The sequence below is a fragment of the Chenopodium quinoa genome, unplaced genomic scaffold (assembly GCF_001683475.1).
Source record: "Chenopodium quinoa cultivar QQ74 unplaced genomic scaffold, ASM168347v1, whole genome shotgun sequence".
Lineage (NCBI taxonomy): Eukaryota > Viridiplantae > Streptophyta > Magnoliopsida > Caryophyllales > Amaranthaceae > Chenopodium > Chenopodium quinoa.
Genome location: NW_018742630.1, coordinates 3,014,021 through 3,031,880, shown reverse-complemented (window position 1 = coordinate 3,031,880; position 17,860 = coordinate 3,014,021). Strand labels below are relative to the sequence as shown.

At 31.1% G+C, this 17,860-nt stretch overlaps 1 protein-coding gene across 2 annotated transcripts; it reads right to left on the bottom strand.

Annotated features, from left to right (window-relative positions):
• Window positions 1–15,184: 15,184 nt before the first annotated feature.
• On the bottom strand, window positions 15,185–17,496 carry LOC110721885 (putative GDP-L-fucose synthase 2). 2 transcript variants are annotated; one of them, XM_021901108.1, is made up of 3 exons: window positions 17,339–17,496; window positions 16,440–16,552; window positions 15,185–16,336 (listed from the first exon to the last, which is right to left on the bottom strand). In XM_021901108.1, exons 2-3 carry the CDS (start codon window positions 16,456–16,458, stop codon window positions 15,387–15,389), a joined length of 969 nt encoding a protein of 322 aa, XP_021756800.1. In that variant the 5' UTR covers window positions 16,459–16,552; window positions 17,339–17,496; the 3' UTR covers window positions 15,185–15,386. The 2 variants fall into 2 exon arrangements, with proteins under 2 accessions (XP_021756800.1, XP_021756801.1); XM_021901109.1 differs by lacking the exon at window positions 17,339–17,496 and adding an exon at window positions 17,166–17,260.
• Window positions 17,497–17,860: the final 364 nt, after the last annotated feature.

The window sequence follows — 17,860 nt, the reverse complement described above, 5'->3', positions numbered from 1 at the left end:
TGTTTGTTTGATAAAGTATATAACATATTATTTATGGCCTCTTTGGTTGAATTGATCTTAAAACATATAATTAGAGTAGACATGATAAAGAGGTTACAAGTTCAAATCTTAACGATCTACGTCCACACTTAATATGGAGAATTGTTTCCATTAAACCCTTTTACATTTTTGGACTTATAATTAGTATTAATATTTGTCTCATGGTCTGCCAAACGGCTGGCTACTTTGTCCCAATCCAGTGCCGAAGCAGAATATAGGGGTGTCGCTAATGTCGTTGCCGAAATATGTTTGCTCCGAAATCTTCTTCTCGAGCTACATTGTCCACTCTGACAAGCATCCTTGGTTTATTGTGATAATATTTCTGCCATCTACTTATCTTGCAATCCGGTACAACACCAGTGTACCAAACATATTGAGATGGACATACCTTTTGTACGCGATAAGGTCGCCCTTTGTGAGATTAAGGTCTTACATGTCCCTTCTTCATATAAGTATGCAGATATTTTCACAAAAGGTTTACTCCGGCAACTATTCTTAGACTTCGGAGACGTCTCAGCGTTCGACCTCCTCCCGTAACAACTGCGGGGGTGTGATAGATAATAGGTTTATATTATCTTGTCAATATTCTGTAAAGATATACTTTGTGTAATTTAGGTTATCTCAAAATTAGGTTGTAAATACCTATATATATTGAATGAATGAGAAGCCTCCACTCAAGGAGAATTACACTATTCTACAAGACTAACATATTTTTTTAAAAAAAAAGAAAAATTCCTATAAATGTTGTACATCTTTTCTCAATTTTATTTTACGTGCACTTTATAGTTTTTGCTGTTTATAAAAATTGTTACATGTCACTTCGTATCTATTATCATTTGAGACATGTTACCCACAATACTTTTATACACATATCCTTGCTCTTTTATATTTTTATACGTATCTTTTACTTTTATGTTCAAGTTAATTAACTGCAATCAAACGAGTACTAAGATTATTGTATTATGATTGGATTTCGTATCAAATACACTACAATATTAACAATTCGCTTATACATGAATATATACCATAATATCGATTGTGTTGTACAAAGTTTCTAAGTAACGATTTACAGTAGCTAAAACCCGTGTTTCTTGTACCGCTACCTAGGACCTCTATTTTTATATTTTTTTTATTTTTTTTGTTTTGACAAAAGGATCTCTATGTTGAGAGAAAGGCAATTGAGCTGCCAATTTTTATTATTGTTACGTTAAGATACTAAAGTAAAACATGTATGCATCGCCCCCTCTGGATTCCCCAATTGATTTGCAAAAATGGGATATAAACACTTTCCTTTTTCCGGAGATAAGAAAATTAAAGAACAAAAAAAGTTGAGTAAAGTTAAAAAAAAATAACGGCTTCTTTTTGCCATTCATCAGGAAAAGTTGAAGCCTTTGCTCTATTTTATCGACAAAGTGTAAAATTCTGAAATTAAAATAAAGTTTTTTCAAGCATATCATATGACCAAACTAATGACTGATATAATAATAATAAAAAAATAAAATAAAAAAATAAAATAGGATAATAGAAAAGAAGAGATGAAAAAAAGTGAACATTCACTTTAGCCCCCCCCCCCTTTTTTTTTTTTGTTACTTTTATATTATATAGTTATTTATACTACTCACTATAAAAATAAAAATAAAAAAAAAAAAAAAAAAAAAAAAAAAAAAAGTTTCTTTTGAACATAAGATCTTCCTTTGCAACTTTTAACAATTAAGACACTATCTTTGCTATCATATGTACATTATCTTCCTTGTCTTCTTCCTCTTTGTATAGCATGTATAATGCATGTCATCATGTCATAAACTTCCAAAGTGGTACAAATAGCATTTTTTTGCACCTCTCTCTCAAGTCTCTTCTATCCTATGAAAAGTTCTTACTCATTTTGGCCTTTTGATGTTAACGTACACCCTTTTAAACTACTCCGTAATTACTTCCACCTTGAATCCCTGATCTCCAACATTAGACTTGGCAAATAAATTAAACTTGATTTAAAAGTCCAATCATAAATTACTATAAAATAATTTTTAGAGGTTTAATAAAAGCTAATATTTCGGCCCAAAACACAATAGATAAATGACTTGCCCTAATAACAATCATAAAATATGAACTGATTGACATCCGATCCTCCAAATTCACTTTGCAAAAAAAACAAACGAGTAACAAAAACATTTATTCAGACAAAATTGATTATTTTGTGTTTAAGGTATGTTCCTTTTACTTTATTTTAACATCTAAACTTACCTTTTATGCATGAACTTGTGAGTTGTGACTTAATTGGCTATTCAACTAATGTATGTTTTATTTTATTATTAAAAAATAAAAACTTGTGTATGTTTGAACTTATTGAAATTTATTTTGTTTGCAACACATATATAATAAAATCTAAATAAGTTAAACAAAACACACTCTTAATTCATGAACAATGAGTACTCCGTATATAATTACTTTAAACCCATACGTACACTTGATGCGAACCTTCATTAGACCTTTAAAGAAAAAAGGATAACCTGGCCTTTAAAGACCTTTAAGTTTTATATTTTATTTTTTTTATATAGAGGGATATAAATGATACGGTCATACGGAGTATTAAAGAAAATCAAACGGGCATAGAATAAGAATACAAACCAATGATAAATTAAAGTACATTAGATCTAAAATTTCAATGTAATGGTCAACATAATGAGTAATTCACGTATGAAATTAGAGAATAACAAAAAAGAAAAATAAGGGGGAATAATTGTAGATAAAATCTGAAAAAAAATCTCAAGAAAACGATGTTTCTCTTCGTGCAGTAGTGTGTAACCCTGTAAGAAGACTAGAAGAGCATGCTATCCTTTCCTTTTCTTATGTTTTCATGTACGAATAGTTTGCTCATAATGGAAATAGTAATAACTTATAAATTAATTAAGTTGATTATTTAAAAGAAATGGAGGCTCAATGAAAGACTGTCACCACATACCGAACTACGTAATTTGTATATTTTTAAGTTTTGACTCTAATTAATAAAGTTACAAATAATTAGTATATTGTGTCACAAACGGACCCAGCCAATTTCAACTTCATCAAATCAACAATTAAAGCAGCCCATTTCAACTTCATCAAAAACAATCTCTAATTTCATCTTTAATTTCATCAAATCAACAATGGCAGGAGCAATCATCGCAACAATCTTCTCTCTCCTCGTGGTCTCCGCCATGGCTCAAGCTCGCACCGGAGCTCCGGCAGCATCTCCGATGTCACCACGAAGATGACGATGACTTTGCGGTCGTGGTTGGTGATGCGGTGGTTGGTGGGTTCGGTGGTTGGCGATTTGCGGCGGCTGGTGGTGGAGCTTCGAACATGCGGGCTCTACAATTTCTGGGTTAAATTTTCGAAAATGGCGAGATGAAGTTGAAATGGGCTTCGAACATGTTTGGTTCTCTAATTTTAATGAGCGGTGATGATGATGACAGTATGATGATGATGATATGATATGGTGAGAATTTGTGTATCTTATATGTTGTTAATCGTATAAGATACCAAATAATGCATATTAGCCTATAAAAGTAACATATCAGTCAATTGTTGTCTAATATCAGTCAATATTAAGGACAAATCAGATATTAATAAAAACATATCAGCCAACAAAATGATTTATCATCCAACAAAAGATACATATCAGCCAACAAGAGGAATATATCAGCTACCAAAAGGTACAAATCAACCAACAGAAGAAACATACAACCAACAAAGGAAGCATATCAGCCAACAAAAGGATGAAATCAGTAAATAAAAGCAACAGGTAAGCCAACAAATAAACATATCAGCCAACAAAATGAAACATATAAGCCAACAATTAAAATATACATATCAGCCAACAAACTAAATATATCAGTCAACTAAAGAAACATATAAGCTAAATGATGTCTTATATCAGCCAACAAAATGAACCTATCAAAAATAAAATATATATATCAGCCAACAAAAAGAATATATTAGCAAACACAAAAACTATATAAGCCAACAAATAAAACATATCAGCCAACAAATAAAACATATCAGACAACAAGTAAAATATACATTAGCCAAGCCAGCCACGCCAAATTGCGTGCGGCTGTCCGCACCCAATACCTTAATATATTGTACAAAAGTTACGCATCACCAAAATTATTATTATTACGAAAAAATTGGGTTAGTCGGACTTACGGTGAGTCCAATATATCTAACAATAATATTCTGATATATGACAATAATATTCTAATATATGACATTAATAATCTACTATTTGGCATTAATAATCTAATATCTGACATTAGATTATTAGATTATTAATGTAAAATATTAGATTATTAATGTCAGATACTAGAATATTATTGTTATCTATTAGAATATTATTGTCAAAAATATTAGACTCGTGGTGAGTCCGATCTCACTCAAAAGCTTCTCTTATTATTATTATTTTACTTTTTTGTTCACCAAAGAAAACATGCAATGTCAATATGTCATACACATGGTTATTATCCATATATATAGTCCATATACCAGTATGTACGAGTCATATCTCTAAGACTTTAATTATACATTTGTAAAAATTATACAAATTAAATACTCCCTCCATTTTTAAATACTTGCTCCATTCCTTATTTAGAAAACTTTTAAAAAAAATTTATTCATTTCTCACATCTGATAGACCCAACATAAATCATATTTTTAATTTCATATTATTTTTTCTTAATTCTTTCAACTACTTTTGCTTTTTATAATTTTTATTCTTCCACCTACCCACTACCTCTATATTTTATCACTTTCTTCAATTTCTCCTAAAACTCAGCGCATAGAAAAATAGAACAAATATTTAAAAACAAAAAGAGTATTTATTATTCAAGTACATATATTGAGATGAATCTGATTAACAAGATATCGATCACGTAATATATTTAACTTATGTATAATAAATCACAAATAAAGATGATATAGTCAAAGTAACTTGTGTGAAAAATGTAAAAATAATACTTGTATCAAATATGTCATCTATATGTATAAATATATTATATATATATATATAAAAAAAAAAGTAAAGTGTTCTGTATTATTTAAGCTTAATCATTTGAGTTTAATTACGTTTGGATTTTTTTTTTAAAAAAAAAAATCATGTATAATTCATTATTATTATTTATTTATCTATTTAGTTTTTTAATTTTTTTTTATTTTTTACAATGGTCTAAAAAGAAGACTAGCTCCCAACTAATTCAAAATTACAAAAAGAATATTTAACTCGAGACTACACATTAAATTGTTTCATTACTCCATACATATCATGATAATGATTGAAATGGTAGAAATACAAATGTGATACGAAGTAAATTATAATTTATAAAAATTATCTACCAAAATAGTCCATGTCATGTTTTCTTAGCATCACTTTTTAAAATGTGTAATTGTTCTAGTCAACTCTGATCTACAAAATGGTCGGATTAGTCAACAAAAATTAACTGAGATTAAAACAACCCTATTTTAATCTGAAGTGACCCGATCTAAATTCATCAATTTGTATGGAATGAAACAATATTATTCTCCCTTTTTTTCCTCTAAGTGTTCTATTTAAACATTTTTCACCATCTATTACACTTTGACTTATGGAGGTGCTGATAATTAAAGATAGTATAACTAGGTCAAAGTTTCATGTTGGCATGTATATCCAGTCGGTACCCAAAAAATATTGAGGAAATAAAAACTAACTGACCCAACTGAATTCGACCCAAACCCAACTTATGACCCAAATTGACGCCTCATTATAACTATATTTTCTTTTTTAATATCGATTATTCAAAATTCAAAGTATTCTCCCCGTTTTTAAATACTTGCTCCACTTTTCATTTTCGACCGTTTCTAAAAACTTGCTCCATTTTCTTTTTTTGGCAAAATTTTACAATATTTAATTTATTTTTATCAACTAGTGGGACCCAATAAAATTATATTTTATTACCTTTAAATTTTCTCTCCTCCAATTTACTTTTCACTAACCCCACTACTTCTATATTTTATTACTTTTTTCAATTTTTTCTATAACTCCGCACGTGTAGAGAAATGGAACAAATATTTAGAAATGGAGGGAGTATTGCTTTATTATTATTATTATTATTATTATTACTACTATTACGGAATATTATTATTATTATTATTATTATTATTTGCATAATTTAGATATGGTATGTGGAATGAGAGGGAGAAGGAAGAAGCGTTGGACTAAGAAAAGGACAGAGCAAAAGAGGATGCATGCCTTCCACTTTGAGCTATCCTTTTCCATTTTCAGGATTTTACTCCACTCTTTTACAATTTTACCCCCCTCGTTTTCTCTTTCTTCCAGAGGAAAAATAAAAAGTGTATTCTCTCTTTTGTTCAGTTTTCCTCTGACGTATTTTGTCAGAAAGCTCTGTCGCTTGCTGTTTTTCCCCTCCTATTTAAAACATGACCATTTTTCTTTCTTTCTCTCTTTTATTTTAAAAAAATAAAATACTGTAAATTAAAAAAAAATAAAATAAAAATGTTGTGCTCCAATTATAAAGGATAATCAAATCATTATTAGTTATTGTGTTAATTGTGTAATCCATTGATTTATTCTTTAGGTTGATAGTCAAAGATATTCCTACCTATTAGCTAATGTGTCTAAACAAATTTCCCTAGTCATATTTTATTGCTTACTCATGCACTATATATAATCTTGTATACTCATTAATATAATTTAAGCTTTCTAACATTCTCTTTCTCACAATTAACTCTATCACCAATTTCATTAAACTTTTTTCTTCCACTGTATTTGGAGTATTGGGACACCATTAGTTATTGAGCAATCATTTATTACATGGACTTCTATGACTACATGACTGGTGTTAAAGTTATTAGCCGAAGAAGAAGAAAAAAAGATTCACTGCATTATTAGATTCAATTATATTGAGTTACTCCATATGTTATTTTTAAACTCAATTAGGTTGAATTGAAATACCTCCGTTTTATATTATTTGCAATTTTAGAGGAGCACAAATTTTTATAGGTAAAACTTGTTTGTGAGAGTAAGGTAGAGAGAGAAAAATAGGTATGCATGTAGGAGAAGAGCGATAGGAATGACGACCTAAAAATAAAACATTTGTTGCAAATACTGTGTAACATCCATTTTTGTCAAAAATTGTAAATAATATGAAACAAGGTAGTAAATTAAATAGAGTGTTATATGGAACTGAATTAAAAATAGTTGAATTGAAATAAACCGAGGGATAAATTGATTTGATTTAAATGGAGCTAATTGAACTATAAATCTGAAAGCAAGTTCAAAACAACAAGACCTTACGCCCTTCTTTTTTAAATAATGTACCACCACTAGTTTTGAAAATTCGACTCACTTATTATTCATGTAGTCAAAATAAAATAATTTTGACCACATTTTATGATTTACATATAATTTTGACCACATTTTATGATTTACATATATAATATAAATAAATTAGCGTGTGGGATCGTATTAAATTCCCCTATAATAAATTTCACAAATATCAACTTTTAATGATTTTTACTTATACATGGTGATGATATTTATGGTCAAAATGTTCATTGGATGCAATGGAACAACTTTTCATAATATTTTTTTTACAGTGTACCTCTTTTTAAATATACCATGCTTGTTTTTTGCTACAAAAATACCTTAAACAACTTCAACTTATGAACTTAAATTATATTAACTAAACTTATTAGCTCTTATAAAATATTACCTGATCTTATCAATCTTTATCACTGTTTGAGCTTACTAAATCTAAAATAAGTAAAAATAAGGTGAGTAGAACAAATACTAAGCCTTGTTTAGTTCAACTTATTTTTACTTATTTAAAAAAAAAATAAGTTCAGATCAGATCAGATTAGAAAAAATAAGTTCAAATCAGACCATCGTTTTATGTGCGGTTTTTTATCGCTAAATATTCTTAATTTCGTAATGAAAAAAATTGTGAAAATTACATATTAATAAACTACACATTATTACGAATCTAACAAGATCCCACTTGATATATTTTTTTCTTATAGATTATCGTACACTTAAGGTCAAAGTTTGGTCAAATCAGACAATCAGATCAGACCAGATCAGATCAGATCAGACCAAATCAGTAAAAATAAGGTAAACCAAACAAGGCCTAAGTTAAACAATAATAATAAGTGATGACCCAAACTATTTACGTTAAGTTGGTGCAATCCCATTATTCTTGGTTTATGGCAAAGAAATGTAGAGTTAAGTGTCCTGTCAAAAAAAAAATGTAGAGTTAAGTGTGAGGAAAAAGAAAGAAATGGAGATACTATACCTTGAATCCACCAACGAATGTTAGGCCAATAAGCACCCATTTGTGTTATGTACGACTAATAAATCTATAACTTGCATATGAATAGGAGGTTTAAATACATGGGTGATCTTCTCGATGAAAACACCTCGTTTTTGATGAAAACTTAACTCCCTTTTTTTAAGTCAGGGGAAAACTCAGATCTCTACTAATTTAATTAACACGTCAGCATTTAGAAAGGAAAATTAATATTTTATTTTAAAATAAGAGGTGGGGCAGAAATGAGATTATGAGAAAATGTAGGGGTAAATGGGTAAAAGCATAAAAGAAAGAGGACAGAGATTGCTTGCGCAAATCTAGCGGATGCCTGGTGGGGAAGTATAGAATTTTGTCACGTAGAAAGTATTGAACGACCTTCCATCAAACATTAATTATACACGTACTAGACTTTTTAGTACTGTACTTTACTAGTTATGTATTTTTTGGTTAAAATTTATTTTGCTGAAAAAATTAATTGTGCATTATAAATTCAAAATTCATCTACTACCTCTGGTCGCTATTATTTGCAACTTTGGAATATTTTGCATCTCATAAATAATGCCCCAAAGTTGCAAATAATAGCGACCAGATGTAGTATTAAAGTTAGCACATTGTAAGTCCTTATATCTTCATGTTGTTACAAGGGTGAGATCATGGTAATTCAGAGAAAAAAAAAAAAAAAAAGTAAAAAAACTCAATTTTAATTTTATAAACACATCTAATTGTATGCAATATGTAAAATGTGGCAGTTTAGTAAAGAGGATTTGGATAAGAAAATAATTACTGGTGACATAGTTGATTTGACTAATTTAGAACATTGACTACATAAATAATTACTTCGGTTATTTTTTTTTGATGGATATTATTTCGTATTTAGTTTAACATAGTAAACCAGCTTTTCACCAATCTAATTGAGCTGAAACCACTAACTCAGAAGTAGTAGTACAAGGCTAAAAAATTGAGCTATTTAGATATATCTCGCTAACAAGTGCCCTAAGAACATTAGACAACTAATTAATATATTACTTAGAATAGTATTAAGTTTGAAATTCATGTTAAAATCACGCGTCAATTGTAATAAATGTTTATTTTACATTAATATTTCCACTGTTAGTTCTCTTATTTAACACCCTGAAGGCGCTCGTTAGCTTTTGACAAGATTAATTGCGAATTTTTTTAGCCAAATGACAATTTTAAAGTTAACAATTAATTTTACTAAATAATTATGCTAACAACTAATACAATCAATTAATCAAAACATCTAATGTAACCGTCTAGTCAAATCAAACATGGCTTCTAATAAAGGTAAATGAAATAAATTTAAGTCCTACCAAACGTATTAATGGTGAAGATTTAACTACACACCCAAAAGGCTTATTATAGGCTAAAATTAGTACATGTCTTGAGTAGTGATAGATTTATATTTGCATATTTATTAAATAGATAAGAAAATCCATCACCTAATCCATGTGGCCACCCATATAAGTCCATAATGAATGTTTCAATTTCACTCATTTGATAACTAGTAGGCAAAAAGGTTTAAATTTCTGATATGTGAGATAAGGACTTTACCAATTGAGTTAAACCTTAATTGTAAAGATATACGAACTACAAAGTACATTTCTCTAGCCACACCTTATATACATTAATTATTGATTATGAAAGCTACTAAGGTTTTTAATCCCCTTGTCATGACTCAATTACCGTAATCCAATTTTCTTAGCATATGATATGATGTGATAGTAAATTAAAATAATCCAATTCAACAATTAGAATTAACACCCCTCACATTGGAGAGGACATTAAATATTCACTTCTTTTTTTGAGACTAGCTTTTAGTTTTCCAAGACAAAAGACATAAGATTAAGAACCAGATAATCCCATGAAAGCCCTTCCTCTCCAACAAAGCAAGAAATAAATGACTTTTCTTGTACCAATTTTTTTACTCTTTCATTTCATTCGTATTATAAAAACTTAACCTTTTTTTCACACTCAATTTTCTCTCTTCCCCTGCCTCTTCTCCCCTGTTTCACACCCCCATTTTCACTACAAAATGCATCAAATTTGCACTTTAAATCTCAAACCAAGTTCTCAAGATCTGAACTTTACCATTTTACCAATTTCAAAAATCCAAAAAATGGTAATTTCTAATTGTTTTTGGGGTTGTTGATAGTTAAAGGCGGAGAGAGAAAAACAAGATTTGGCTAATAAAAAAAGGGCAGATTATATACACAGTTTGAAGAAAAAAGCTTGGATTTTGTTCATTTGAAGAATGAAGATGATTATAATGAAGAAAAAAGAAGCAATCTTTAAGTATTTTGTAAAATGGGTTTTGTGTAAAAATCATGTTTATGAAAAACCCATTTGTTGTAACCGCTATAAGCTTAAGCTTCTTTTGTCCCTGTTTCTCTCTCATCACCATGTTAATGGCGGATAGCTGATTTACTGGTTGGTGTTTGTTGTGATATTGGCGGGACGGCTCAATCTATGATTTGTTAGTAAAATTTCCCACCTTTTTTTTATTTAATTTTTTTTATTTCCTTGTTTTTAATTATTTTAATCTTGTTCATATGAAGTTGATTTGGATATAATTATTGCTATGTTTTTCAATTTTCCTTTATTTACTTTTGTACCTTTTTCTCGATCCAATTTCATAACATTTTTTGCACTTTATTCAAGCTTCATTTAGCAAATTATCATACCCATTCTCTTAATTACAATACGGTTTAGTACTTAAGTTATACACAACCCAGGGATTACACCATATCTCGTAAAAAATTCTATTACAAAATCATGCATCGATCGGTGTTATTAATGTTAAGTTAATGTTTAATGTATCGCTTGTACACTCTTAATATCATACTTGTATCTCATTATTTAATTAAATTATTAATTATAATTAATTAAATTTGGTTAAAAAGGTATGTTTGAAAAATGGTTGATTCAAAATGTTGGATTCAGAGTCCAATGTTCTGAGCAGTGGAGCAGCATAGTCTAAAAAACCATTGTCATTTTTCTATTTGGCTTTTAGTCTTTTTTACCATTCTTGTATCTTTTCTTGTTCATTGGAACTAGTTACATTTATTTTGTTACATATGCACATTGTTTAAGTAATATTCGGTTATTTATTTTTCTTTTTATTGCAATGCTTATATGATGAAATTTGACCACAATTCCAACCATTTAGATATTACGGATTATTATTATTATTATTATTATTATTATTATTATTATTATTATTATTATTATTATGCACATTGTTAGATATTTTTCCTAATTTTAATTTTATTTTTTAAAATAATATTTAACCTTTGGCTTTTATGTATGTTGCATTGATTGGTATCTCATAATGTCTTTGAAATTTGATAGCAATAGTAGTCCGTACATTGATGGCAATGACTCGTCACTAGTCAGTAAATGGTTAAAAAAAAGAGGGGAGGGTCTTTTTTCCATTTAGACCACATGTATTTTCTATTAAATCTTAAAAATTACTCCACATTGGGTTACAATTTTTTACTATACTCCGTATATACGATCTCAATAATTCGGAACCCGATGTAGAGTAATTTTAAGTATATACAGAGTATAGTAATATATATGGAGTAATATCAATACAAGTAGCAAAACACAAAAATTAGATTTAATCCGTAATTGTTTTTTTGCCAAAAGTCGTGAGATCAAATTTCAGCATTTGCCAAAAGACATAAGATCAAATTTCGTTTGCGTCTATACGAAATGAGGCATGAAAATAAGAACAAAAAGAAAGACAAGAGAAAATGTGGAGGGAGCAGCCATAGAAGTGTCCTATCAAATCAAAGCACCAAGCAGGAACTGTTAAACATTGGGTTGCTCCTATATTTCGGTTTTTTCTGTGCACGTGAAACCTTTCTTTCGTTCTTTCCCTCTTTGATGTCAAAATTATTACAAGTATTTTTGCACTTAATATCTTTGGTGTTAGTGCTACTGTTCATTTTTTTTAGTGGGGTCCTTTCAAGTGTCTCACTTGGCTCGATATTTGTTTCGATGTTGGACGCTATAGTACTAGTACTTCCCTTTAGTTTATCATAATCTCATAATTAATGCATTTTTAAGTTAGAGATTACGCCTAAATTCTAAATTATATAGGGTATAAAACTATGAGTAGTATACTACTCCTAATTGCTAGGGTTAGACCACCTTTATCATACTTTAAGGTCAATGTAGGTGTCATAAGTTGTTTTTATTGTTACTTTTAACAAATAAACAAGTTATTAAACCTTCTCGTAAGTCGTAACCTAACATGTCTTAAAAATTATATGATTAAAATTAATTTTTTTGTAATAAATTAATTGACAATAGATCTGAAATTGGCTTAATTCGATTTAATAAAGGGACTTTATGGTTTATCAAATATTTCTTATTCCACGCAAAAAATTCAGACAAAATAAGTGTTGAGGGGTATACAATACTCCCTAGTCCCTAAGAATCACTTGAATGAGTTGAATCTGATTGGAATTGGACTTGGTATATATGAATGTCCCATTATTTACCACGAATAACCTATTATCCTCTAGTTCGAAATTTCATTAGAAAGTTAAATTACTGTGTACAATTTGCTAATAAAAAATCATCTATCAATTAATTATTCCCACTATTTTTTCTTTTGAAAGTTTCTACATGCACCCACGTACACCTTTTGCTCAATCTAAAATCTTAAAATGAGTAAAAAAAATAAAAACTAATCAAATGAGCCTAAAAAATCACCCTTGCTTGCACATAACTTTATGTGCAATTGATTGCATATAAGAATTTCCAATTTTCTTTGGAAGTGTTGCACTTGTTAATCGGTGTTTTTTTAGCTATACTTTTATTTTTGACAATTTATTACTCCCTCTGTTCTATAATAATCGCAATATTTTGACCGGCACAACTATTAATATTTGTAATTACATATTATTAAGAAATGTTAAAGATTAATATAATGAAAATATACTTAAAGACTAATTCAAAAATATTTTACATGGCAAATTATGTTTTTTATGTATTGGTAAAATGAATAGTCAAAGTAAGCACATAAATAGTATAAAAGTCATTATAATATTATATCTCTCTTTCCTCTCGTGATTTTTATTTAATTATTTCGTTCTTCTAACATATTTAAATTTCTCGTAAAAAAAAACATATTTAAATTCTAAATAAACTATAAATTCCACTATCTTTTCTTACAATTTTTTAATATCACAAGTCCACAATTCTGCCAAAAATAACATAACTGTCGATGATCTTTTTTAACCCAACTACTTCATTTGCATCTTGTTATACCTTCCAAAGAGTCAATTAAACCTCCCAAAGTTATGTGCTTGTCAAATTTCATGATGACTTGATGAGCTAAATATGGCCTTAATGTCTCAAAAATTCCCATAGCTTCCAGCCTCTTACAGTCTAAAGCTTTTATTTTTAATGGTTCAGGCTCATTATGGGTCCAGGCATCAGGCTTAGAATTACTGCCTGAATCCGCATAATTCAGGCCAAGCCAAGCAAGTCTAAGGCCAAACTAGACTCTTGAGCTAGATTCCCTGACTACTTTGCCCACACCCGCCTGAAATGGAGCCAACTTGGGCCAATTTGATCAGCTCCAAGGGGTTCCGACTTTGTGATTTAATCGTTCGAACTTCGAATTATATTCAATAATTGGTTGAGAATTGATACATATCTCTTAGACTCTACAGTGTGTTTGACACCAGGACACGATTCCTCGGCCCTGTCTCTACCTGTATTTGCAGTTTATAAACTCTTGAAACAATGCACCGATTTAGGGTGAAACGCAACTATCTTATACTTCAAATTATGAAAGGAGCAGCCACCTCTTCAAGGCTGAATCTTTAGCTTGTAACAAAAGACAACAATGTGAATCACAGCTCAAGCGGGTAACCCCAAGCTGCCTCTAAGCAGCATTTCCCCCATAAGTCCATAACGGCACTCATTTGATTATTATGGACTGCAGAAACATAGGAACAAACTCTAAGGATGCATAGTCTTGAAATATAGGCTTTTGTGGCATTTTGTATCCAGAAATTTGGGGCAAAGAGAATCCATATAGGTAATCAGATACGGGTGTCATTACGATTTCAGTAGTTCCTCAAGATGTATTTGTGGAAACCTCTAGAAGAACTCAATTCCATAGCAGAGGTTATTGGGGCATATTGAAGATTTTTATTTTTGACAGAAATAGTGAAGATACTTTTGTGTAACCTTCTTACAGTAATAGTTCAAGAAAAAATTCTCGCAAGATTATCTATCTTTTTGCCTAGAAAAGGCTCTAGGTAGAAGGTCTTTGTATAGGAAAATTAGGAACAACTAGCCTATAAAAGAGGTTATGAGTTCTCATTTGTACACAACACTAGTACATATATATGCCATCCCATGCCTTTACTACTTGGCCATTTGCTTGTATTCCATGTGCCCGAGAATTCTACTATGCACCAAAATAGCCAAATTACTTGGTAGGATTGACATAACTTCTAACGAGACTGTGAAGCTGATTGGCACACCGCACACAAGCATGACTAAAAGTCAAATAACCAACACATGAAACTTTTAAACATGTCCTCTCCAATTGATATGAGATGAAATAACCGATTACTACGGCACCTTACAATGTACAACATCAAAATCATAAATCTGCATCCCCATGTTTGTAATGATTTCAACATTAACATTTATAGTTTTACATCAACCTACAAGAAAAAAGTTTGCACAAGTAGGTTACCTTGCATCAAAATTAGTGAGCTAAAAGTTTTCTCAACGAAACAGCTTGATCAACATGGCAATTAGCTCAAAAAAGGATGGGAACATAATTCTTTTATAAGATTAAGGTTTTCAGAATACTTATGATATGAAATGGTACAATTTTAAACAAAAAAGGTACTACAAATAGCTTTATCAAGTAATGAATACAAATTAACAGTATCAAAACAAGCAACTAATATCTGCCAAGCTGGGGGACAGTTCTTCACCTGAGTAATGCAAGCATTATTGCTTCATAGCATAATTCTCCAGATACCATTTGTAAGTATCTACAAGACCATCTTTAAGCGAAATTTTGGGTTCCCAACCCAATTCCATCAACTTTGAGCTGTCCATAAGCTTCCTTGGGGTTCCATCAGGCTTAGTCTTATCCCAAACAAGCTCCCCATCGAATCCAACCACCTCCTTCACAAGCTCAGCCAACTCCTTAATACTCACCTCCTTGCCACTCCCGACATTCAAGTGGCTCAACCCACTATACTTATCCATCATAAACACTACAGCATCAGCAAGATCATCGACATGCAAGAACTCCCTCAAAGGAGACCCACTTCCCCACACAACCACCTCCTTATCACCCCTCACCTTTGCCTCGTGAAACCTCCGAATCAACGCAGGCAAAACATGGGAATTCTCAGGATGGAAATTGTCATTAGGGCCATATAAATTAGTGGGCATACCAGAAACTGCATCCCAATTATGTTGAATTCGATAAGCTTGGCACATCTTGATTCCTGCAATTTTAGCAATGGCATACCACTCATTGGTGGGTTCCAAAGGACCAGTTAGAAGCGCAGACTCAGTAATTGGCTGAGGAGCAAACTTAGGGTAAATGCAGGAGGAGCCAAGAAAGAGGAGTTTTTCGACACCATGGGCGAAAGATGAGTGGATGACATTAGTTTGAATCTGAAGGTTAATGGCAATGAAGTCAGCAGGGTAAGTATTATTAGCATGGATTCCCCCAACTTTAGCAGCTGCAAGTATGACAAATTTAGGCTTCTCAGAAGCAAAGAAAGCATCAACAGCAGATTGGACAGTAAGGTCAAGTTCAGAATGGGTCCGGAGAACAAGGTTGGAGAATCCAAAAGATTGCAGCTTGCGAACTATGGCAGATCCCACTAACCCTCGATGACCTGCTACAAAAATCTTAGCCGATTTTTCAGAGAAGAAGGAACCTGAAACAAAAACAAGATGATAACACGATATAAATGATCAAATGATTCAAATCATACAGAAAACACGAGAGATCAAGGAGGAAAGGATGAAGCGTGAAAGTACCAGCATTGGTGTCAACCATGATTACGGAAGAGGCAGGATCGAAGCAACCACAGATAGAGCTTCAACCCTGATTTAGATAATGTTTAATGCATAAAAAAGGGCAACTTCCAAATCTGCAGACACCCAACAATCAGTTTATCAGTGGCAGATCCAGACATTTCAATTTTCAGGCGGCACAAATCAATATTACTGTAATCTATAGTTGATGTTAAAGCACAGGGGAAAAAAATAATGTTATGTCATAGGAAATTTTCTTACTAACAATCTCACTAACACTAACGAAAATCGCCTATGATTTCGAAGAACCTACATAATAAACTCTTGTAATCTCAACCCAAAATGAAGATTTTGGTCCCAAGTCAAAACCTTTGTTTGCAACCATGGAAGCAGATTTCACAGTGTTCATTACCCACTTCTTAATAGTTACAATACTGATAAACAACATTTTTGCATTCAATATTCACTTCTATTCATCCCATTTGATAATTTCATCAATCTACCCAAACAATCATATTTCAAATCACTACATTTCATCACATCTGTTCTGCATTCAAACTAGTCAACCATTTAACTAATCTAATTTCATCAATCCACCCAAAAAGCAATAATTCATATTACAAGCAGATCATAGAAAAGAATAGAGAAATCATGATGACAAAAAGCTACCCTTTTGGAGAATAGATCAGACCCATTGATCTAAATCATCTAATATAATATGCACACTACCTGTTCGACATTATGTCTCAAAGACCCATATTTAACTTTCACTTCCAAATTTTGTGGGAATTACATAAAATTGCATTATATTCAAGAATTTAAATCTGGGTTTTTATAGATTCAAGCAAAATTTAGCAACAAAAAGAGAGAGAAAGAAGGGTTTTCAAAGTTCAATTCTTTACCTATGTGTCGGTGATAGCGGGTGCTGCTTCCGAGTTCTTGCTGATTGCCTGATTGGGTGGTGATGCTTCTGTGAAATTCCTATAAATGGGAATTATCACAATTTAATTTTGTATAGAATGAAATTGGATACTCTATTTTGGAGCTTGATGAACTGTGATTAATAGGGGTGGGACTTTTCAAACCGAACCGTGAAACCGCCCGTTACCGAACCGAACCATCACGGACCGATCCGTTTATAAACCGATAAATATAAACCGAAAACCGAACTGAACCGTTCAATATCAAACCGAAACCGAATTGAACCGCTCAATGTCAACCCGTTACGGACCGTAAACCGATAACAAACCAAACTGCGCAAATCCGAATCGAAACGAAACCGAACCGAATGGTTTATAAACCCGTTAATGACCCGAACCGTTTATAAACCGAAACCGTTTAAACCGAAAAAAAACCGTTTGAACCGAACCATTTGTAACCCGCTAACCGTGTAAACCGACCCGTTTATGAACCGAAACCGTTTA